At 41.2% G+C, this 23639-nt stretch overlaps 1 protein-coding gene across 2 annotated transcripts; it reads left to right on the top strand.

The window, feature by feature from the left end:
* Window positions 1–1195: 1195 nt before the first annotated feature.
* On the top strand, window positions 1196–23245 carry kctd3 (potassium channel tetramerization domain containing 3). Of its 2 annotated transcripts, none has more exons than XM_080429146.1 (19): window positions 1196–1645; window positions 2562–2615; window positions 5571–5616; window positions 6242–6315; window positions 6772–6830; window positions 8602–8682; window positions 8914–9069; window positions 9528–9618; window positions 10144–10334; window positions 10757–10872; window positions 11034–11121; window positions 11304–11420; window positions 12235–12405; window positions 13433–13588; window positions 15084–15180; window positions 15578–15771; window positions 16647–16785; window positions 17930–18052; window positions 18474–23245. In XM_080429146.1, the coding sequence occupies exons 1-19, from the start codon at window positions 1575–1577 to the stop codon at window positions 19054–19056; spliced, it is 2607 nt and encodes an 868-aa protein (XP_080285272.1). In that variant the 5' UTR covers window positions 1196–1574; the 3' UTR covers window positions 19057–23245. The 2 variants fall into 2 exon arrangements, with proteins under 2 accessions (XP_080285272.1, XP_080285271.1); XM_080429145.1 differs by having other exon boundaries at window positions 15578–15795.
* The last annotated feature ends 394 nt before the right edge of the window (window positions 23246–23639 follow it).

Here is a 23639-nt window from a genome sequence, read left to right as displayed (position 1 = left end):
GAATATTATTTAAAATGTATTTTGCTGTACCGTGGGGACTGTAAAGTTTGTTTACAAAGACAGTGTATGTAAACATGGGAGTAAAAATAATAATAATAATAATTATAATATATATATATATATATATATATATATATATATATATATATATATATATATATATATATATATATATATATATATAGGCCTATATATGTTGTTTTTTACAATGGCGTATGAAAGTTTCAAAGAGCATATTTCCCATCTACAAAATCAAACTTTAAGAATGTATCATGTCAAGATAATGTACATGATGATGTCAGTCATGATGTGCAAAACAATCCCAGATGACCTGGCATTTAATCAATTTATAGCCTTCCTTAATCACTGGTTGAATATGTGTATTATGTCTGAACACACATGAGGTGGCGTAGTTGTAATCATTAAAGATCTGAAATGAGATATAACTTGGTGTTGGCGTGTTTTATGTCATGGGTTGGTTTGGGGGCTCATGGTGTTCGTGATATGGCGTCTGTCTGGTTCATAGAGCTATCGGGTTTGGTTTGATCTAGCCATGGATCACAATCTGTCATGACCATCAAGGATGATCTTCAAAATAGTGTTGGCACTTTCTCTTTTTTTGGCCCGTACATCTACAAAAACGTTCAAGTTTCAAATATAAATTGCTTACCCTATGGCCACGGATGTTACAATTATGTACGGGCCATCAGAAGTACCCGTATCTTCCGTATTATTAAATAAAAAGCATTTAATTCGATCGGTGGCCACTTTCTTCGTATTTTCTCCATAGGCTTTAACCACGTTACCCTATCGGCCGGAAGATGTATTGCACTCTGATACATTATAACTCTATGAGACAATGGCCAGCGATCGGATAAAAAAAATGCTTTTTATTGTCCAATACAGAAGATACGAGTACTTCTAAGGGCCCGTACATAATTATAACATCCGTGGCCATTGGGTGTGCACTTTATATTTGAAATTTGAACGTTTATGTAGTTGTACGGACCAAAAAGGGAGAAAGTGCAAACACTATTTTGAAGATCATCATGACAGTCATGTATGAGGGCTAGGTTTGATCTAGGGGCGAGTCACCTCGCTCACCCTAGCGAGAGAGCGGTGACACAAATCGAGCGTACCCGATCTGACAGTGTATCTGTATCCAGAAATGTAATGACGTGCTCTACTCGGGAGAGGCAGCAGCATGTTGCCAAAATACTGCGCAAGATGTGATCCACGATAAGAAAAGTCCACGCTCTGCTCACCAGATCATCATAGCAGGGAAATAAAGGAGTACTTGTGTCTCTGACTGTTGGACGTCTTGGAGCAGGAGAACAGGACCCCCTGTCTCTGTCTCCTCGACGCCCACTATGCGGAGGAGGCCATCTGCATGAGTCGCATGTTAGCGGATCTCTTATCTTCTGGACGCTGGGAGGACAGCAGGCAGGGGACATCATCTTAACTGGGAGAGGGACGTATAGACCATATCTGTTATTTACAGTATAAAGAGCTGGATGGAAGCCTTGTGCATTTGGATCTGAACACATCAGAGCATTTCCAGTAACCCAGTAAACATGGCAACGAATGGTAACCATTTAGCGCCTGGGATCGGAGAGATCATCGAGTTAAATGTCGGTGGGACGAGGTAGGCTGGTCATTAATACCATGACATGATTGAATACAAGACAGGTGGGCACTAGGGACATCTGGGCACCAGGGACATCTGGGCACCAGGGACATCTGGGCACCATATCTTTGGGATGACTGGGCACCTGGATGAGTGGGCACCTCGAGAGATGGGCACCAGGACAACTGGGCACAACTGGGCACTAGGGACATGTGGGCACCTGGACGAGTGGGCACGTAGGGGTGGAGATAACTGGGCACCTGGACGAGTGGGCACCTGAATTAGGGGTTGTGTCCACAACTGTTTTTTTTTACTTTAGCATTCTGCTTTGTTGTTGGTAAGTGATATTTAATCCACTGTTCTTTAAACCCCCAAACACAACACAACAATTAGGTCAAAAGTACAATATAAGTTTATTTTCCAAAATAGTACTGAGGTCAAAAGTACATGCTGTGTTTGGGGTTTAAAGAACAGTGGGTTAAATATTACTTACCAAAAACAAAGCAGCATGCTATGTAAAGTTAAAAAACACTTGTGGACACTAATCCTAATCCTAATTCAGGTGACCACTCGTCCAGGTGCCCAGTTATCTCCACCCCTAATAGTGCCCACTTGTCCAGGTGCCTACATGTCCCTAGTGCCCAGCTGGTTTTGGTGCCCAGATGGTTTTGGTGGATTGGTGCCCACCTGTCCTGTTACCATATGATTATAGGGTTACAATGATTGCCTGCTCATCTTCTTGACCGTGCATAATGCATAATAACGCATTGTGTAGTAATAACACATGTGTACAACCTGTAATACACACACACACACACACACACACACACACACACACACACACACACACACACACACACACACACACACACACACACACACACAGTTATTACACATGTAATAACTGTAAATCGTGTATATATTTATTTGACAGATTCTGCACCTCCAGACAGACTCTAATGTGGATCCCAGACTCTTTCTTCTCAAGGTTGGTTTGATGTCATTTGACTTCTCAAGGACAGTAGATCTTGAGAAGGTTCATTTGTCCTGGTCAACTGATAGGGAGTCTTTAAAATGATGATGGTGATGATGATGATGATGATGATGATGATAATAATAAAGACAACAACAACATGATAAACTATGGAGCTGAAAAAGATGAATACTGAAAAGGAGTGTTATACCGTAGCTATAGTGACAGGTAGGTATTGATGCTGAAACTGGTTACAGTGAGGTGATGTATGACTATAGTCCTGTAAATGATAGTGTTGGCTACTCTTAAACGCGTCCTCCTGGACGCGTTTAAGAGTGGTGATAGGGTGATGATGATAGTGTCAAAAAATCAAGGAAAGTCTACAGTATGTATGTCCATAGGCCACAATGAGACAAGCTAGTTCATCCTGTACCATCTGTTTTGTATTTGTTTGAACATCAGAAAATCAAGTTGATGTGAATAGACTTGGTATTGGATCTTAATTAGGGAAAAGTCCGCAATTGTAGCCTTGCACACTGCTATTGATAACCGAATGCCTTGTTCTGTATTGAACAATGGGACCTGTCACTGCTACATGAATGGAAGTTTTAGGGACCAGGTGGTTAGCACTGGCACTATACCTCTAAAACACTAGAGTCAAGTCACAATTGACAGCAGCTACCTGGGGAGTGTCAGTTTTAGTCTGTTGGTATTATCTGTGTCCATGCAACTGTGCCTGCCTGCCTGCCTGCATGTCTGTCAAGTTTAATAATATAGCAATTTAATGCTACAATCTGTAGGTTTTATAATGTAATCTCCTGACGAGAGAGAGGAAATTCAGTAATATCCAAAATACAATAAAGATGAGAGTGCATCTCGTGTCCAATCCGGTGTGCCATGTGCTTACCTTACTACTTTACTGGTATTGTCAACCAGTAGGTGTCCTACCTGACACCAGGGTCTAAAATGTCAATAGAAGAGTAGGGATACCACCTGCAACCACTGCAAATGTACTAGTTATAGTGTATTAACGTACTCTACCATTAAGACACACAGATTTGGTTATTAAAGACAACAACAAAAGATCAAGAAATAATGAAAAGAAAACAACAACAACAACAACAGTCAATAGATATAACATTATGTTGAAATGGGTTCTTCTTCTCAACTCACATGTTTCTTATACACACCACCAGTAGTTCTCACCGGTGTTCATACTGGTTGGGTGCTGATCACCGGTTAAGACTAAGAGACAATGAACTTGACTGCAATGTGACAATGACAGTTATAGACATTACCCCAACTTAACTCCAGTGTGGAATACATCAGTGGGTGTAGCTCCTTTGTAATAAAAAAGCCATAGTACATGCTGTTTGTATGCAGTTATCTAGTACAAGGAGAACCAGGCCATTTCTGTGAGTTTACTGCAATCAAAAGGTTAGAATCAGGCCTGTCACAATAATTACATAATCGCCTAATCACAATTATTTGAGATAATCGCAATTATTTTTGCATAATCGTCATAATCGTTTCCATGTTGAGAAAGTTCATACATTTTGAAAAAAATTTGAAAATAGTGGAAATAGTTGATCTACAAGTAGATCTACTTGTATATCGGCTATTTCCACTATTTTATAAAAAACATTGGCGTATTTTGGCAATAATACATTATTTATTTTGATTATTGGTATCGGTCATTTCTTTGTGTATTTAAGTTCTTGTCATATCTGCCCCGTGCAACTTTTGTTTAAAAGGCCTAAAAGCCACACAATTAAATCGTTAATCACAATTATTTGTATGACAATTAATCGTCAAGTAAATTTCCTAATCGTGACAGCCCTAGAAATAATGTAGCCTAAACGATTAGGCTGAGCTCGGTATGCTGCACTGTAATCAACATAGACATATAAAGGTAGACGCCTCCTTCGGCTCTGAGGCATTTGTATCACGGGGGCCATTTTAGCGTAGGAAAGCTTCCCTGAAGCTTCCGCGTGTGTCACAGAAGGGGGCGTTCGGTAGGCCAATCAGAGGCAGGTGGAGGCGGGACAACTGATTCTGACAGGTCTTAGAAAAGACGCACTGTGATTGGCCAGTAGTCAACGCGCTGTGAGCGCTGTGATTGGCCAGTAGTCACTTTGAGTGTCCGTTTGCCTACGCGAAAATGGCGGCCGCGATACAGGTTGCTCCAACGAACTGCAGAGGCCAATGAGGTATCTAGGTTTCTATATCTATGGTAATCAACACAGCTAGAGTTAATCAAACAAATAATGACTGTGTTAGATTTTGTGCCAAACTGATCATGCCAATTGACAATAGTATTGTGAATACTTACATACTTGACACCCCTAAATTGAATAACATGCATATATTGCATACCAAATACACCAACCGTTGGCCATGCCTCCTACCCCAGTAGCAAGCAGATGAAAGTGGTAAGAACCGAACAGAAGAGGCAAAAAATGTATAAATCACCATGCCAGTAAAGTGTGCAATCATTCCCCCTGTCCCTGATTTGATCAGAAGCAGTGGTTCCTTAATGTGACAAGCGGCAAATATTGATTAGGCTCAACTTATGCGGACACGGCGGCAGTTTCCACATGTGGTATACACGGACTGTACCTTTACACACACATTATTAATGATATTAGTTGCAGCTGTTTCTCACATCACAGTGTCCCAAGCTCAGCCTTGCCCTTTAGATTAGCTTCAACTTTAGATGGCAGCACAGCACACTCACAAGTGGTCCCTTTATTAACACTTTAAAATGTTATACATTCTGTGATGACAGAAATGTGTGAGTGTAACATTTCACAACAGTGCTATTCACGTCTTGCTAACTGCAAGTTCATTAGTAACTTTTGAAATGGGGTTGTGTGTGTGTGTGTGTGTGTGTGTGTGTGTGTGTGTGTGTGTGTGTGTGTGTGTGTGTGTGTGTCTCTTTGCGTGCTTGTCCACACATGTGTTTTTCAGTTTGCTGAGCGGCAGGATATCAACTCTAAGGGATGAAACAGGAGCTGTAAGTATAGTCTTTGTTGCTGCCAGATTATTTATTTATTTTTGCTTTCCAAAATGATCCATGGAGTAAGAAGATACTCAGTTCAATCTGTTTCGGTGCAGTTTAATTATGTGTAAGATTAGTGCAAGACGGATAGTAGGCTATCAGTGATCACATAAGACCCAGAAAGGTCATATTTTAAACGACATGTTGACAGGTTGTATTTTTACAACCTCAGCCTCCATCCATTGTTCCCAATTCAGACCTTTGACCTTAGCATCATGTTTAGTTCCCCTCAGGTCAGGATAGACCACATACAAATCAATATCCTACAATATCCTATTACATACTACAGAACTCTGTTACTAGTTACTGTTGAATGAAACCATGGCTCTTTTTGAATATTTCAATATTTCAAGCATTAATTAAGAACTAAATACAAAACATTTCAACGTGATGCCTAACTTAAGCCTTATTGAAATGGGATTTGGTGAACTCATCTGTATACAAAGCAGGAGAAATCTTTCACTTTAGTTTTTTTCTGAGATATAGTATTAGGTTGTGGGTACAACAATTCTTATGTAAGATTTTATTGAAAAAACAAAGATTAAAGTGTTAACTATCATGAAACCTCCTCTTCCTCCAGATATTTATCGACAGGGATCCCACAGCTTTTGCCCCAATCTTGAATTTCCTCCGAACAAAAGAATTGGACTTGCGGTAAGAAGTCTCCGTAATGCACTGTTCTATTCTGTCCCTGCAGGGTGACAAAGCGTCCAGTGTAGTTTAATCCATTAAGACCGGGAACGCTGTGTCATTTTAAGATGCCTTTGGCTATTCAAAAATAGCAGATATACAAGCTCATAGCACGGCCCCGAATGCCACGCTATGAGCTTGTAGATCTGCTATTTTTGAAAATCGTGAATTTGTCAAATATTTTATTCCAAGGACCCCCAGAAGCAAAGATTTGAGTTACAAATATTCGCGTTGAAAAGTATATATTCAAAGATTTGCAAAAAAAATTACGATAAAAAATAATAATTACAAGCTCATAGTGCGGCACTCAGTATCACGCTATGAGCTTGTATATCTGCTATTTTTTGAATAGTCAAATAAATCTAAAAATGACACGTTGCATTCCTGGTCTTAATGGGTTAATGTCTCTTTATCTTGTAGCGGAGTCAGCATCAACATCCTACGTCATGAAGCTGAATTCTATGGGATAACTCCTCTAGGTGAGTCCAAGGGCTGAATGGAAGTTATTTACTTGATAACAAAAACACAAAGTAATATAAAGCTTGACTGAGTATACTTACTTATTATACTCTCCAGCCTCTCCATTTTGTAAATGAAATTAAAAGTACATTTAGTATTAGAATATACTAAATTCACCACAGCTGACCACGCGGCCTCATCTGGTAGCGGCACTAGCTGAGGAGGTAGAGTGGCCATCTTGAAATCAAAACGTTCCCGGTTCGATCCCTGGCTCCCCGGCTATTTGTCTGTCATTAAATGTTTCAATGAATTGAGTTCAAAGGACCCCAATGGAAACAAGCCATAGGCTTTCTTGGGTTTAAAATCCTCTTAGCAGACCTTGTATTGAACTGTACTTTCCTGTGCTTTTTTTTTAGCAAACTGCTAATAAAGTATTCAATCAATCAATCAATCAATCAATCAATATTCAATCAATCAATCCTCCTGGCTTTGTGTCAAGTGTCCTTGAGCAAGACACTTAACCCCTAACTGCTCCCAATTAGCAGGTTGGTGACTTGCATTGTTGCCTCTGCTGTCGGTGTGTGAATGTGTGAGTGAGTGAATGTAATGTACATTGTGAAGTGCTTTAGTTTGGAGAAAGGCGCTATATAAATACATCATTTATCATCAAGTGTCCTTGTCTTCATTGTCCATGATTCTCCTGATGCTGCTAGTCTGCCAAGTGCGTTTCATAGACAAGTCCACACAGGACAGACTTTATAAATCTGAAAATGAAAATTTTGAGCATTTTTGTAAATGCTTATAAATTGTTTTGATTGTGTTGTTGTTATAAGTGGGCTATTAAACACTAAAGTGAATTTCAAGTCTTGCTGTGAATAAATGGCTGACCTACAGATTTACTTCCATATTTGTCTTGCTACTGTTTTAATTCCTCTCTCGGTGTAACTTCCCTGTATGTGGTGATATCTATTGGGCTTTGAAAATGTCATTAGTTAAAGGTAGAGTTAGTCATATTTTTGTGTTAAACTAAGTGTTACATAGCTTTATATTCTGATAGTAGTCATCCCTAAAAAGTGTTTTTTCAGTAACAGGAGTCTCCCTGAGCTCCAGCTCCTTAGGAAACAGAAAATGCATTTTCAGTTTGGGATTTGGGACTAATTTATCCAATCAGGAGGGAGAACTCACTCAGGATACAGGATAAACAAGTGCAATTGTAAGTGATGAGACAAAGAAATTAGCAGACAAGATTGGAACTGGAACACTGTAAAATTGAAGCTGCTGGGTACTCTCTTCTGATTGGATGAAATTGGCAAGCTACCTGAAAATGTGTTTTCTGTTTACAAAAGAAATGGAGAGCCGGGGAGATGTTACTGAACAAACACTCTATAGCAATGATTACTAATATAGTAGAGCTTTAACTTATTATTATTATTTTTTACAAAAAAAAAACGTTTTTTTTAACGAAACGTTTTTTTTCAATATAAAAATAAAAATTCTAATGTACTACTACAAATAAGTAACATGATCAAATACTTCTATATCTATCCAGTATCCACAAAGGCATAACAATAGAGACTTTAGATAGATGATCACAATTATCACATTTTTGACATCAGGTTACAGTACCTAATCCTTTTCAATGTAATCTCCTATTCATAAAACTGTGCGTGCGTGTGTGTGTGTGTGTGTGTGTGTGTGTGTGTGTGTGTGTGTGTGTGTGTGTGTGTGTGTGTGTGTGTGTGTGTGTGTGTCTGTGTGTGTGTGTGTGTGTGTGTGTGTGCGTGCACGCAGTGCGTCGTTTGCTGCTGTGTGAGGAATTGGACCGCTCATCATGTGGCAGCGTTCTGTTCCACGGCTACCTCCCTCCTCCAGGTAAACACAGCAAAGTGCTTGACTGAAGGTCAGTCAGACATTCAAATGGATTAGCTGAGCTCTAAATGTCATTTTCATTCGGCTGATGTTGCCTAGTAACAAACATAGTTCCAGGAAGTAATTGACCTGTGACTAAATCCCTATTGTTCTAGATGCATCCTGTGTATTTCTCTGCACAATGCAGAAATGTCAGAATGATGACATCAAACCCATAATTTCTCTCATTGACAGTGATCCCAGCCCGCAAGTCAAGCCCCGCCGCAGCTGTCTCTGGCTCCGCCCCCGAGGAGCGGCCTGGTCCAATAGGAGCAGAGGGGGGTTTTAGCCGGCCAGGTCCCTCAGCTCATCCCTCCCTGCCTGGACCCACAGAGGACACGCCCACACTGGGTGAGCAGACTAATGGAAAACAATTAAGCGATGAAAACAGATTTAGTTAGGCTAATGAAAGTTCAATCTTATTGGTCAGAATCTGCATGCGCTGCGACTGATGGAGATGGAGAGTTGTGTGAATGAGAGTTACACTGTACATGTACATGCATAAATGTGTGCAGATTGTGTGTGTGTGTGTGTGTGTGTGTGTGTGTGTGTGTGTGTGTGTGTGTGTGTGTGTGCGTGTGCGTGTGCGTGTGCGTGTGCGTGGATGCATTGATGTGACCTGACACATCCTTTCAGTGAAGCAACTAACAGACTCTCTGACTGGAGTAGCCTAGATTCACATCGGCCTTTTCTCTGCAGAGAATGATTCCAGCCCTGAGTTACGCTGAACACCAACAAAGACTGTGTGTGTGTGTGTGTGTGCGTGTGCGTGTGTGTGTGTGTGTGCATGTGTGTGCATGTGTATGTAGGTCCCGCAGTGGACCCTAGGAAGGTGTTGATTGTAGCTGGACACCATAACTGGATTGTAGCAGCTTATGCCCACTTTGTCATCTGTTACAGGTAATACTGCTGATCTATAGACCCCTAAACTGTATCTATACATCTATAGACAACAACACAGTATCTATACATCTTTAGACAACAACACAGTATCTATACATCTATAGACCATAAAACTGTATCTATACATCTATAGACCATAAACTGTATCTATACATCTATAGACAACAACACACTCACAGATACATCTATAGACTGTAAAACTGTATCTATACATTTATAGACAACAAGACAGTAGATCTATACTATAGACAACAACACAGTATCTATACATCTATAGACCATAAAACTGTATCTAAAGATCTATAGACGACAAGACAGTATCTACAGCGCTATAGAGCGTCAAACAGTATCTTTTTACTGGTTAAATAAAATGTTTTATATAGATTCTCTAGAACAATAGACCACAAGACATCATCATTATGTTCATTGTGTGTGTGTGTGTGTGTGTGTGTGTGTGTGTGTGTGTGTGTGTGTGTGTGTGTGTGTGTGTGTGTGTGTGTGTGTGTGTGTGTGTTACCACAGGATAAAGGAGTCATCCGGGTGGCAGCAGGTCTTCTCGTCTCCGTTCTTGGACTTGACCATCGAACGCATCGCGCTCAACGCCAAGGTGGTGGGCGGTCCCCATGGCGACAAGGACAAGATGGTGGCCGCAGCGTCTGAGAGCAGCATCATTCTCTGGAGCATCCAAGATGGAGGCAGTGGAAATGAGATAGGTTAGACCACACAGGTGGAGGTGACAGTCAATGTGTGCGTGCGTGCGTGCGTGCGTGCGTGCGTGCGTGCGTGCGTGCGTGCGTGCTATATGGTTGATGTGGACAGAATATTAATATTAACCACATGAACCCTAGCGTCCCTATTCTGGGGATAATATTAGCCAAAAATATCATATCTACAATATAGAGCTGTTATTTTGGGTGATGAGATTCTGTGTACAGTGGAAAGTTAAGTACAGAAACAACCCCAGTCAAGTTTACTAAGTATACAGGGTTTAAGTGGTTAATTAGATCCACATCTCTCTCTCTTTCTCTCTCCCTCCATTTTCAATTCAATTCAATTCAATTCAATTCAATTCAATTCAATTCAATTCAATTCAATTCAATTCAATTCAATTCAATTCAATTCAATTCTCTCACAGGTGTATTCAGTCTAGGTGTCCCAGTTGATGATCTGTTCTTCATTGGGAGCCAGTTGGTTGCCACCAGTCATACTGGGAAGGTGGGGGTGTGGAACGCTGTCACACAGCACTGGCAGGTAGGTCAGCCTGTGTGTGCGTGTGCGTGTGTGTGCGTGTGCTTGAGCGTGTGCGTGTGTGTGCGTGTGTGCGTGCGCTATGAAAGTTCAATGTGTAAATTATAACTTGATGTGCTTCAATTGAAATGTTTGTGCATGATGTGTGTGTGCATGCGTGTTAGGTTCAGGATGTGGTTCCCATCACCAGCTGTGACACAGCAGGTTCATTCCTGCTGCTGGGCTGCAACAACGGATCAATCTACTACATAGGTAAGGTAAATGTAAAAACAAATGGAAGAAATAATTATTGGATGGTTGGTTGTACAATAACAATGGCATAGAATGTTTTCATTCAACCATTTGCCAAAACTCGTTAACGGTTAACGGGGTGTGTGTGTGTGTGTGTGTGTGTGTGTGTGTGTGTGTGTGTGTGTGTGTGTGTGTGTGTGCAGACATGCAGAAGTTTCCACTGAGGATGAAAGACAACGACCTCCTGGTGACTGAACTTTATCACGACCCTTCAAATGATGCCATCACTGCGTTGTCTGTTTACCTCACACCTAAGACCAGTCAGTACACACACACACACACTCACACACACACGCACACACACACACACACACACACGCACGCACGCACGCACGCACGCACGCACGCACGCACGCACGCACGCACGCACGCACGCACGCACGCACGCACACACACACACACACACACACACACACACACACACACACACACACACACACACACACACACACACACACACACACACACATACACACACACACACACACACACACACACACACACACACACACACAATTGACTCACTCGATTTCATATCAACAGATTACTATGCCTGAAAAAGTTCCAATATAATGTATTTCATTGTCTCCCTCTCGCTTTGACTTTAATATAAGACTTATTTCTTTCTTCTGTCTATCATTTCTTGTCCTTCATGGTGTGATTATTAAAACATAATATTAGTTGCCCTTCATGCACTTCTAATTCTTCAATCGATTCCTCTCTTCTAGAGAGAGAGAGAGAGAGAGAGAGAGAGAGAGAGAGAGAGAGAGAGAGAGAGAGAGAGAGAGAGAGAGAGAGATTCTACCTCTGATAATAAAATATTTATGTAGACTTACTGGAACTCTCTTACAGTCTGTCACTCCACCTCTCTGCCTGTCTCTCCAAGACTCCAACCATCTTTCTATCTCCACCGCAGTCTGTCTCTCTCCATCTCTCTATCTGTCTGTCTGTCTCTCATGTGAGTGGTGTCTGAACAATAGACCGATGAATAGGCTTTGACAACAACAGTTAGAATCATTCACAGAACTTCTCTCTCACTCTATCCTCATTTGTTTCTCTGTGGTTCCCTCCCAGGCATCAGTGGGAACTGGATAGAGATAGCCTATGGCACCAGTAGTGGAGCAGTGAGGGTCATAGTTCAGCACCCAGAGACGGTGGGTTCAGGTCCTCAACTCTTCCAGACCTTCACTGTCCACAGGAGTCCTGTGACCAAGATCATGTTGTCTGAGAAACATCTGGTGTCAGGTGAGGAAGAGGATGATTAGAGTGTGATGAACTGTTGCCTCTGGTAATGGACCACTTACAGATTTCCCTGTAGGATACTTTAAATACACTATAAATACAGTTTTTATTCAGATTGAACCATGGAGAACAAAATAAAGTCAAATGCACCTATAACCCCAGTTAAATGAAAAGCATACACAAAGTCCTCTTTTATGTACGCCTGTTCATCGGCTATAAATGGAAAATGCAGTATCTAGTATCTACAGTAGAGTAGGAATATACTGTACCTGACCTGTCACTGACTTCCCCCTGGAAAATGCCCGTAGCGAGGAATCCAAGAGTGGAGCGAGTACTTGGACAGGTACAGGTATGGCATAGTTACAGTGCATTCCCCCTCTCCAAAACAGCGGCTAACTCAGTGCACACACACACACACACACACACACACAAAATCTTTGCTTGGGAAATAAAAGAGACTTCTAAGCCCATCGTCACGATGACAAAAAAAATACATTCCTGTCTCTGAAAAGTAAAACATCATAAACAGTGTGCACAGTTCTCTGCAGTTCAGAGGATGAGCGCTGCCTTGCCTACAGTACCCAACATAACATACCCAGGAAATTTACATATAGTCTGATATGACCGTAGACATATGAATATTTCCACATCTAAGTAAGGTTTAATGTTTTAAGTACTTTGTGGGTTGGTGCATACGTTGTTAATCATTATATTAGATTTCTACATCATTTCATTAATTAGGGTCCTGGAATCCTAAGGAGACTGGAAGAATATGTTCATTAGTGGTTATGATTGTTCGTTTAGAGGGAGGGGTGTGGGGACAGGGATGTGAAGTAGAGAGAAGAGGAAGAGAAGAGGAAGAGAAGAGAAAACACCACATACTGTAGAGACCACAGTCTAATTATCTTTTACCCCACTGTTGTCTATATGGCTCTGTGCACTTACACAAATATTTGAATTCTTGTGTGTGTGTGTGTGTGTGTGTGTGTGTGTGTGTGTGTGTGTGTGTGTGTGTGTGTGTGTGTTACAGTGTGTGCAGACAACAACCACGTGCGTACATGGACGGTGACTCGCTTCAGAGGAATGATCTCCACCCAGCCTGGATCCACACCACTGGCATCCTTCAAGATTCTCTCTCTGGAGGAGACAGAGAGTCACAGCAGCTACGGATCTGGGAACGATATAGGTGAGAGAGCAAGAGAGAAGAACAAGGGATGAAGCCGAGACGAAGGGGAGGGATGGATGGATGGATGGAGAGATCATTTCCTTTCTTCTTTTTTAACTTGTGACTACTCAACTTCCAGAGACAGACTGCCATCTAGTGGTAACAGGAGGTTAATTCAGTAGCAAAGCTTAAAATGTTGTAAGCATATATTGCAGTGACTTGTCTGAAGTGGTTTTGTACCAAAGCTAAAGATAGACCATCATATATATCATTAATTAATTAATTGATTAATTAATTAATTCTGTTAGAATGCCCGACTTGCGGTTGGAGTTAAGACAGAGGCCTTGGTAGGGTGCAACCAAAAAGGTGTATTTATAATGATTGTTCACCAACAATACAAAAGATACATGAACACATTGGAAGTTCTCCACCTAAATGCCATGGTGGTGTCTAGCTCTCATCCTACCACCAACTGAGTGTGCTTGTGGCTGGCAGCCTTTTATACTCAGCTGGAGGCAATTAGTTTGGACTCAACCATGTCAAGGGGTAGACTACTGAATAATACACATACATAAATACAGATAACATTAACTCTCAACATCTATTAAAACGCCATTAACTACACCAATAATGATTCTACTACAACATAAATATTGACCATATATGAATACATATAAATATGGTCCAGCCCAATCATGCTGGCAACAAACAGGTACTGTTGAGCATTCAATCAACCTCAACAATAAAACCTCACACTACAAACATATTGCACTCTCTCCATATTGCACTGCAAGGTGAACTGTGCAAAATACTAAAAGTCCAAATGTGCTGTGCAAATATCATTCAATACATGACAGTTCATCCACTTAGATTAAGTGTACTTTGTTGGTTTGTAGGAAGGGAGGTGTTCAACTGATCACAGTGCAATTAAATCACTCAGAGTCAACTCTGCTGTGACTGTTTGTGGGCTCCTTTTGTATCCGATTCCGAACAAATGGAGTCTTTAATTGCTGTGGTTTCTCATATTTATTTATAATGTTAATTTATAAACACAAGAACCACTGTCCAGCTGTGAAGGGGAATGCCGTTTCCGTGCTTTCTATTCAAAACTCCACAGCACTCACCGTATTTTACTCTGCATACTTAAAGGTACAACTAAAATGTGCTGCTACAAAGCAACAACTAAACATTAGGACAAAGAAACATTTGAACCACTATAGTACAATACAGTATATACTTCCTCATCAAGCCAGTGAATAAACCAGAGCTCATTTCCCTTCCAACAGGTCAGCAGGTGAAGGCTGTTATCTCATTAGACATTAGACACAAGCGTGTCAACAAAAAAATGGGAACAAGAATGTTTTATCAGTTTTCTGTTTCCTGTATTGCAGACAGGTCAAATGTGTGTGTGTGTGTGTGTGTGTGTGTGTGTGTGTGTGTGTGTGTGTGTGTGTGTGTGTGTGTGTGTGTGTGTGTGTGTGTGTGTGTGTGTGTGTGTGTGTGTGTGTGTTGTCAGGTCCGTTTGGAGAGAGAGATGACCAGCAGGTGTTTATCCAGAAGGTTATTCCCATCACCAACACATTATTTGTCAGACTCTCATCCACTGGAAAGAGGTACACTGTCCTCTCTGTCTCTGTCTGTGTCTAGCTACAGTATCCCTTTCTTGTGCCTCACCCCATTGTTCTATTCTCCTGCCTGTCTGCTGGTGCCTTCGTTTGTCACCAACAGTCTCTTCTCCTGTCATTCTCTACCTCTTCCATCACTAACAAACTCTTCATCCATCTTTGCTTTCCTTCTCTCCCTCCATCCCCAGCAGGCTTGTTGTAACATCCTCCTTTCTGTACCTTCAAACAAACAACATCTAAACACATTAGATGCCATTTCACTGATGAGTGCACATTTCTGTGCATATACTGTACGTCTGTGTACATGTGTTTGCGTGTGCGTGTCTATGTATGTGTGTGTGTGTGTGTGTGTGTGTGTGTGTGTGTGTGTTTGTGTGTGTGTTAGGATCTGTGAGGTGCAGTCTGTAGATGGAACCACCATCACCTGCTTCATGGTTCGGGAGTGTGAGGGGTCCAGTCGGATGGGGTCGCGACCCCGTCGCTACCTGTTCACAGGCCACGGCAACGGCAGCATCCAGATGTGGGACCTGACTACCGCCATGGATACAGCTAACAAGATAGAGGAGAGGAAGACAGCAGGTGGGGGGACAGACAGGCTGACAGGTCGGTTGTGGCTTGGGAGCTTGAAAGACAAATACTGTATGTGGACATTGATCTTTCATGTTTTAATACCTAAAACAATTGAAAGAAAGAAAATAAAAAGACCATTACTGCATCAAAAGTAATCAACAAACCATACAATAAAAACTGGTCAATCATTGGCCAAATTGTCAATTCATATAAGAAAGAGACAAAGATTGTGAAAATACAAGTACAGAATCTACAAGCTCACAACGCCTCGCGTTGCGAGGCGTTGTGAGCTTGTATATCTGCTATTTTCACATTATCTATCTGTGGAACAGAGTCAAACAAAATGTAATGCCTCTACTCCTACATTCAAGTGCTTGTCAGGGTGGGGGGTCCCCAGTTCAAATATGATTATTTTGGGGGGTCATGGCCTGAAAAGGTTGAGAACCACTGGTCTAAAATAATGTTTTGGTTCTAAATAATATTTCAGACACCAAAGAGTAACTGCCATCATTTATGTGAACTACTAGACCATACCCGTCGGGGGATATGAGCACCCAATGCGCGTGCCATGGTCCGCTTGTTTCACGGATGTGGCAACACCGGCGCTTGTTTCACGCACATGATTTGGCAACCCGGGAGCCAGCGAACACAAAAGCGCTAATAAACAGCTGACATTTGGGGAAACAGGCTTCGGTGTTCCGTGCACATGGTAATGGTCAGTGGCTGTGTGCAAATACAGATCAATTGCTCCAGCCACTGAGGAGAACCGGGCAGAAGAGATTTTGGGCACAGATGCATGCACAGACGCACACACAGAGCTTTGTAGAATTATAGGATGATAAGTGAATATGTTTAAAGCAGTTTTTTTATTGTTTGATTGACAGATGTGGGCGGACCTTCAGAGGAGGAGCTACTGCAGCTATTGGACCAGTGTGACCTGAGCACCTCCCGCTGTGCCACGCCCAACATTAGCCCCGCCCCCTCTGTGTTACATCAGACGCGGCTACGAGAGTCCTGCTCCAGGTGAGAGAGAAGACCGCAGTCTATATACAGTATACAAATGTTTTTGTTTTTTTTACAAATCTCTTTATTATTTTTTCAGACATTAACTCTTTGACTGCGGACGACGCGATAACGCGTCAAGTGCTACTTTGTCCAGTTGGCCGTCGACGCGTTCGACGCGCTGGACGCGCGTTCATTGTTTAATCTCTGATTGCGCTATGCTGCTTAATATTCAATGTTATTCTCGAGTTCCACTTACTTCACGGACATCTGCATCCGGTTTCATGACCTGGATTCCGTTTCCGGTTTTTGATTCTTTTCCCCAGTCATTTTCGTCCAAAATAGGTAAATAAACGGTCTTTCACACGGTATGACGGACAAACGGACAGTTTCTCTTCTATAATCTATGGTCTGGGTGACGATCAGTCATCGCCGTCGTGTATCACATCGTAATTTTGGCGATCAAAACAATCTGGGAGGACGTCACATCCGTTTTCATGTTTTTCCCTGTCTAATCTATCAAGAAGGGTGAGAGAGACCCAACGACCTGATCAAGCAGTCATGTGCTGCTCTCTAGTGGCGGATTTGTGCTGGGTCTTTATATTATGTGCCCTTAAATTATTTTCATGAGAAAAATTCAAAATATAAAAATAAAAAAACACTAAAATTGCTGGCACTGGGGGAGCACTTTATGAAAATACTCTGGCAGTCAAAGAGTTAAAGACAAGGGCATCATATAAATCATGAAAATAAAGAGGTCTGAACAGTATACAAATGTTTAACACAGTTTATCCTGTTTTATCCCAAATGTAATATTTAGCTACTCACCAAACAAGACATAGAAATCCCAGCATTATAGTATTATTATTATTATTCATAATAATGATGATACAAATAACCTTTTTAAAACATAGTTTACAAGTGCTTTACACAAACAGTGGAATAAAACTGGCAAAAGCATTAATTGAAAGAAGTTAATGAGCAAAGGTATAGTAGAAATTAGAAACACAATAATACTCACACAAATAATTCAATAAAGTAAAACATAAAATCATATACTCATGAAATACATATATAATAAATTACCCTACTCATACTCTATCTCTACACACTGACAAAATAAGAGTCCAGTCTTACTGTATCTCCTGTCTGTCCATCATCCTAGTCTCCAGTTACAGAACCAGGAAACCATTCCAGAGACCCAGGCCACCTACGGAGCTCTGCGGCCTTACAGAGAGAGCCCCCTGCTGGCCCGCGCACGCCGCACTGAGTCCTTCCACAGCTATAGGTGAAACATCTTCCTTTCTTACTGCGTTCCTTCCTCTTCCTTCCTTCCTTCCATCCATCCATCCATCAAAACCTTGCATCTCTATATTTCAAATATTTAATGTTTCTTCTTAAATTAATTGACAACAGTGTTGCGCCAAAGTAGCAAAAAATAGTCGACCTACATGCTCGCAATGAGCATTGCTTTGCTATTTGGGATTTTTTTTAAACTTGGTCAAATGTGTCTGTAGGTTTGTATAAATATTGAACCAATGAAAAGTATTAACAAGAGCTTGTGACTAAATAATATAGATTGGATCCTTTGCAACACAGGTTATTTTTTCCATTTCCTTGTTTTGGACAAGGTTTCCACCCAACAGCAACGATACATTTGTTTGTCTATCCTCCTCATCTAACTGTATGTCTTGTTCATATATCTACAGAGACTTCCAGAACTTCAGTCTGGGTCGAGGCGTGTTAGAGAGTCCAGGTCAGACCTCCACCCAGGGACCCTGTGTGGCCCCTGAAGCCCGACGCTCGCTGTGTGATTTTGGGCCTGAAGACAGTGAAAGGAGAGCCTCCGCCATGGATTTCTGGGCTTGCAGATCGGCTAGCGCTAGCTCGAACGCTAACACGGCCGCCGCCACTGCCACGAGTGTTGCCAAGGCAGAAGGTATCGTAGAATCACCGGGGCAACCCCCTGACAGCCCAGTGGTGGGCGGGGGTGACGTGAGACGAAAGGTCCAATCACAGCCAGAGGAGGGAGAGGGGGCGGGGCCTGGCGCGGAGGCGGAGGCGGTGAAGGCAGAGGGAGGGGCCAGGAAGAAAGGAGTGCTAGAAGGAGGTCTGTTTCTGGGGAGGAAGAGAGCTCCACCCGTCCCACACCTCTCCTCCTTGGGCTCTGAGGCGGGGGGCAGCGACTCCTCTGCCAACGCCTCCCCCTCCCCCACAAAACTCGCCTCCTCGACCTCCCCCCGACACAGGAAGCTGGCCCCCGAGCTGTCAAATCAGGACAGCAGTCTGTGAATGACGGATTGGAGTCCACGGAGGGGTTTGAGTTCTCAAATTGAATTGGCTGATAGGAATTGCCTTTGAGCGCCAATCGCCTCTGTGCATAACTGTAGTCTCAGGTTTCCAGAAGGTTCCTGCTCCAGTTCAGTGTCCCATAGCTTTGTTTGAGTGGCTCAGCAGCAGGGGAAACACAACGGGAAACACAAATGACACCTTTTATGTGTGTTTCCCGTTCAAATCTGCTGCTGAGCCAATAAAACACATATAAATGAACTGGAACAGGAAACGGGTATGCCACCCTCTGGGAAACCTGGGACTGCAGTTATAATGCACAGAGCCTATTAGGAAAGAACTTTTTCCACATTTCATCTGTGTTGTTAACCTCTGGTGAGGACGTCATGTGGATGTGTGGACAAGCACACCTTTAATCCTAATAACTATACGGAGGATTTGACTTCACTCAATGAAAACAAACCAAACGTGAGGAGAGTGAAATGACTGCTGATGCACTTTGAAATGAACCGAAGGTACTGTAAAGGATAACTTCCTTCCCTCCACATCCTGACTGTATAGGTCATGGTTCTGACCGTGTACAACCAGAGAAGTAACAAGTAGTAACAAGTTTACCAACAGCCCCTCTGAAAACAGGAATAGCATTTTTCTTTTTCTTTTCTTTTTTTTGTGTCTTTTTTCCACATCTATAACTACGGCAGCTATTTAATTTGTTTGTTGTGTTTGTACATCGCTACAGTAAGGGAAAAAATAGAGCTTGTTGAAGAGTCAGGATGCTGATAACAGACATTCAGTCACTCAGCTTTAGGTGCACATCCTGAATCTGTTTGGAGAGGGGGTTGTCAAACTGTAGAAAACACATACTGACTGAACTGCCTAAATAAATGTTACCGCAGTAGGAGGACACCTGAACACCTGACGTAGCAGATCTTTACTCAGAACCGCTTGTATGCAGCATCTAAAGAATTCCTAAACCTAAAATCAGTCTCAAAACACAACCTTACTGACAGGACAATGGAGTTGGGGAGTAGGGGGGGGGCTGGACACTCTTATCCATAGATGATACTGTACTTAGACAAACACTGACTGTACATCAGTTAGACAAGAACTCTTTGTGGCAACTTTTTATTTATTTATTTTTTTGGGCTTTGTTCAAAACAGAGAAATTAAAGGACACATTTCTAGACAGACATGGAAAAGATCAGATCTGTCAAAAAAAATGTTTAAAATGTTTTACGTGCCTGTAAATTGCATAATGTACTTTATGTCGTTCTCATTTCTCTGTGATGTTTCTGTTGGAAATGATCTAATGGACCTACAACACCTAACTCACTCAGTTAGAAACACTACACCACTTTAGTCCTGTAGTCACTTTAGTTAAAGCTGTCACAGTGCCTTATTCAGTTATAAAGGACTTTGACCAAAGGCTTGTGAAGACAGATTTAATTCTTAATTATAGAGCTAGAAGATATATTCTATTCACTCCTGGACCTACAGCACAATTCTGACACTAGATGCTAGATCAAAACTCATTCGGTACCGGATGAGACACATATTTACACATTTATTTAAACATCTTGTTTTGACAAAAGTAACACCTGATTGAGCCAAATGGTTATTAATTAGGACTTTAAGGCTTTGGGTATTATAACTAGCCTATATCATTGTTTAATGGTCATAAAGCAAGATTAAGATTGACTGACTGTGAGGTGAAGTTCCAGACTGCAGTAACCCTGTTGTAACCTGTTTCTGATAGCTTAGACTCTAATCAGCATGATGACAGCAGCTTAGATGGGCCTGGCCTGGGAGTTGAACCTATTGCGTTACTGTGTAAGCCTAAAGCCAGTGGTGGAAAAAGTACTAAAATGTTTTACTTAAGTAAAAGTACCAATACTGCAATGTAAAAATATTCTGTTACAAGTAAAAGTCTGGAATTCAAAATTTACTCGAGTAAAAGTACAAAAGTATTGGCATCAAAATATACTTAAAGTACCAAAAGTAAAAGTACTAAAATATTTGAAAATGGCCGATCTACAAGCTCACAACGCGTCGCGATGCGACGTGTTGTGAGCTTGTAGATCGGCTATTTTCAAATAGCCCAGGTATAAAATAGGGCTAAAGTGGTTAATGTATGTTTTATAATATAATATACAAGTACAATATTTTTCTCTGAGATGTAGTGGAGTAAAAGTATTGGAAATTGGAAATACTCAAGTAAAGTACAAATACCTCAAAATTGTACTTAAGTACAGTACTTAAGTAAATGTACTTAGTTACTTTCCACCACTGCCTAAAGCTCCATCACATATACACAAGGCTACAATGGCAAATTTCCTTCCTCGTTACAGATGTTTTGAGCAATAACCATGACTGTAGCGTGCTGAGGCAGAAGGAGGTTAACGAAAGACAACAAGTTAAATAGTGATGTTTTCCAGGAATATTTAATAATAATTTGGAGGAATCAACGAGTTACAATCTTTAAAGTAGATTTTAGCTGGTTGATTATAATTTCATAATGTGACCACGTGGTCATTCGCTGTACAAACATGTAAATCTTAATATGCAAATTGACGATATGGAAATTAGACTTACTTAAAACAATATACTAATATGGATGCATTAATGTGTTTAATGCTATGTTGATACGCTGTTGTCCATTACATCTTGTTGATAATCATAATAGCCTAAATAGATATTGATATTAACATGCTATTGGACCTAATTGCATTTGCACTCGCACTATAAAGACTGAAGTTATAAAGTAACTTTTTAGCTTTTATTTTGTATAAAATAATGTGTCTTTGGACAGTTTACTGTATGTCTGTCCATTTTGACATCTGTTTGTCCTTAAATGTCTCTCAGCTTTTCTCTGGTTGTGTTTACAGTATATATTGCAGCCGGAAACTAGCTAACTGAAAGGAATTCACATCTCTATTTAAGTAAACCACCCTGTATAACTGTTTTTTTATTAATTTGTAATCGTATACATGTGTATATTGTTGACTGATGTACATCACGTAATATTGTATGTCTGTAAGCCTAAATCATAATTATTGTAATTTAAGCTGAAACTGAATTCTCTAAAAAATATTTAGTCATTGGACATTTTTGATTGAATTGTCAATCAGAAGTTTTGAGAGTAATCTGACATGGGGACAAACCATGGTAATACTGTTCATTCTCATCATGCATCCCTTTCTATGTGTCGTTTCAGGAAACATTAAATACGTTTAGCAGTGTTCATCTTTTAAAAGTATGCAGTCAGTGGGACAGTGGTTCATGGAAAAGTTTGCTTTTACATTTTTTCTATATGATTTGTCCCCCCACTAAAATAATGACAATAATAATAATAAACACCAGAGCCTCCACCATTTCGAGTGCCAAGTGGTTTTCTCTTAGTTTGTCCCCCCCCCAGAGCTCTGGTCCGCTCCATTTTTCCATCTACACCAAATCTCTTTGCCGAAAACAGCAGATCTACAAGGTCACACGGCGCCAGGTTGCAACGGGTTGTGAGTGTGTGAGTGTGTGTGTCTCCAGTCCTCTGATCTCAGTAACCTTCCTGTTTAGACAGTCTCCTCTCTGAGGCGCTGTCTGTCGTCATAGTGATTTATGACTTTAATAAAGCTGTGTGTGTGTGTGTGTGTGTGTGTGTGTGTGTGTGTGTGTGTGTGTGTGTGTGTGTGTGTGTGTGTGTGTGTGTGTGTGTGTGTGTGTGTGTGTGTATGTGCGCGCGCGTTTGTTTGTGTACACTGTCCCTTACGATCACTCCACTAGCTGTGTGTTCACAACCTCCCTCTCCCTGTGAGACTGACAGTGAATGTTTTAGCAGTGTCCTTGTCAGAATGTCTTACTGCCACTTTAATACCAACCCGCCTGGAAAGAGCTACTCATTGACTGAGATACTGTGTGTGTGTGTGTGTGTGTGTGTGTGTGTGTGTGTGTGTGTGTGTGTGTGTGTGTGTGTGTGTGTGTGTGTGTGTGTGTGTGTGTGTGTTCTGTGATGAGCTGCCGCTTGCTTGCTGACATCTCTGTTTGAGTAAAATAGTAAAATATTAACCTGTAAAAACTGTCTGGCTCTTTTTTTTAACAATTGTCCTCAGAAACCTTGTTTGTTTTCACTTTTACTGATTAAGAAATGTTTCAACAGTGACAATGATCCCCTAATGCAGTCAGTGGTTCTCAAACGTTTTAATTTCAAGGACCCTTATAACTCAGAGCGTACAAATGGAACCAAATGGACCCGTAAGAGTCCATTTGGTTCCATTTGTACGCTCTCAAGAGTTATAGCCCTGTAAGGGCCAAGTTAGAACCCCCCCCCCCCCCCAAGGAACCCTGAGGGTCCCTGGACCCCACTTTGAGAACCACTGACCTAATGTATAGCAGTACTTTTCCTGTCAAGTCTGACTGAGGTTTAAGTAAAATGAAGCCAATGAACCAATAAATCATCTATAAATAAAACTTTATACAACAGTCATAAATAATACTGCCAGTGTAAAAAATAAAGGTTTTTACAACAATACATACATTCTTATGCTTACATTTTGTACACAAATAACATCACATAAATGTCACGTTACATAACCACA

Source organism: Gymnoscopelus braueri, assembly GCF_963280865.1.
Source record: "Gymnoscopelus braueri genome assembly, chromosome: 1".
NCBI lineage: Eukaryota > Metazoa > Chordata > Actinopteri > Myctophiformes > Myctophidae > Gymnoscopelus > Gymnoscopelus braueri.
The sequence above is the reverse complement of the archived record's forward strand: the minus strand, read 5'-3'. Positions and strand labels throughout refer to the sequence as shown.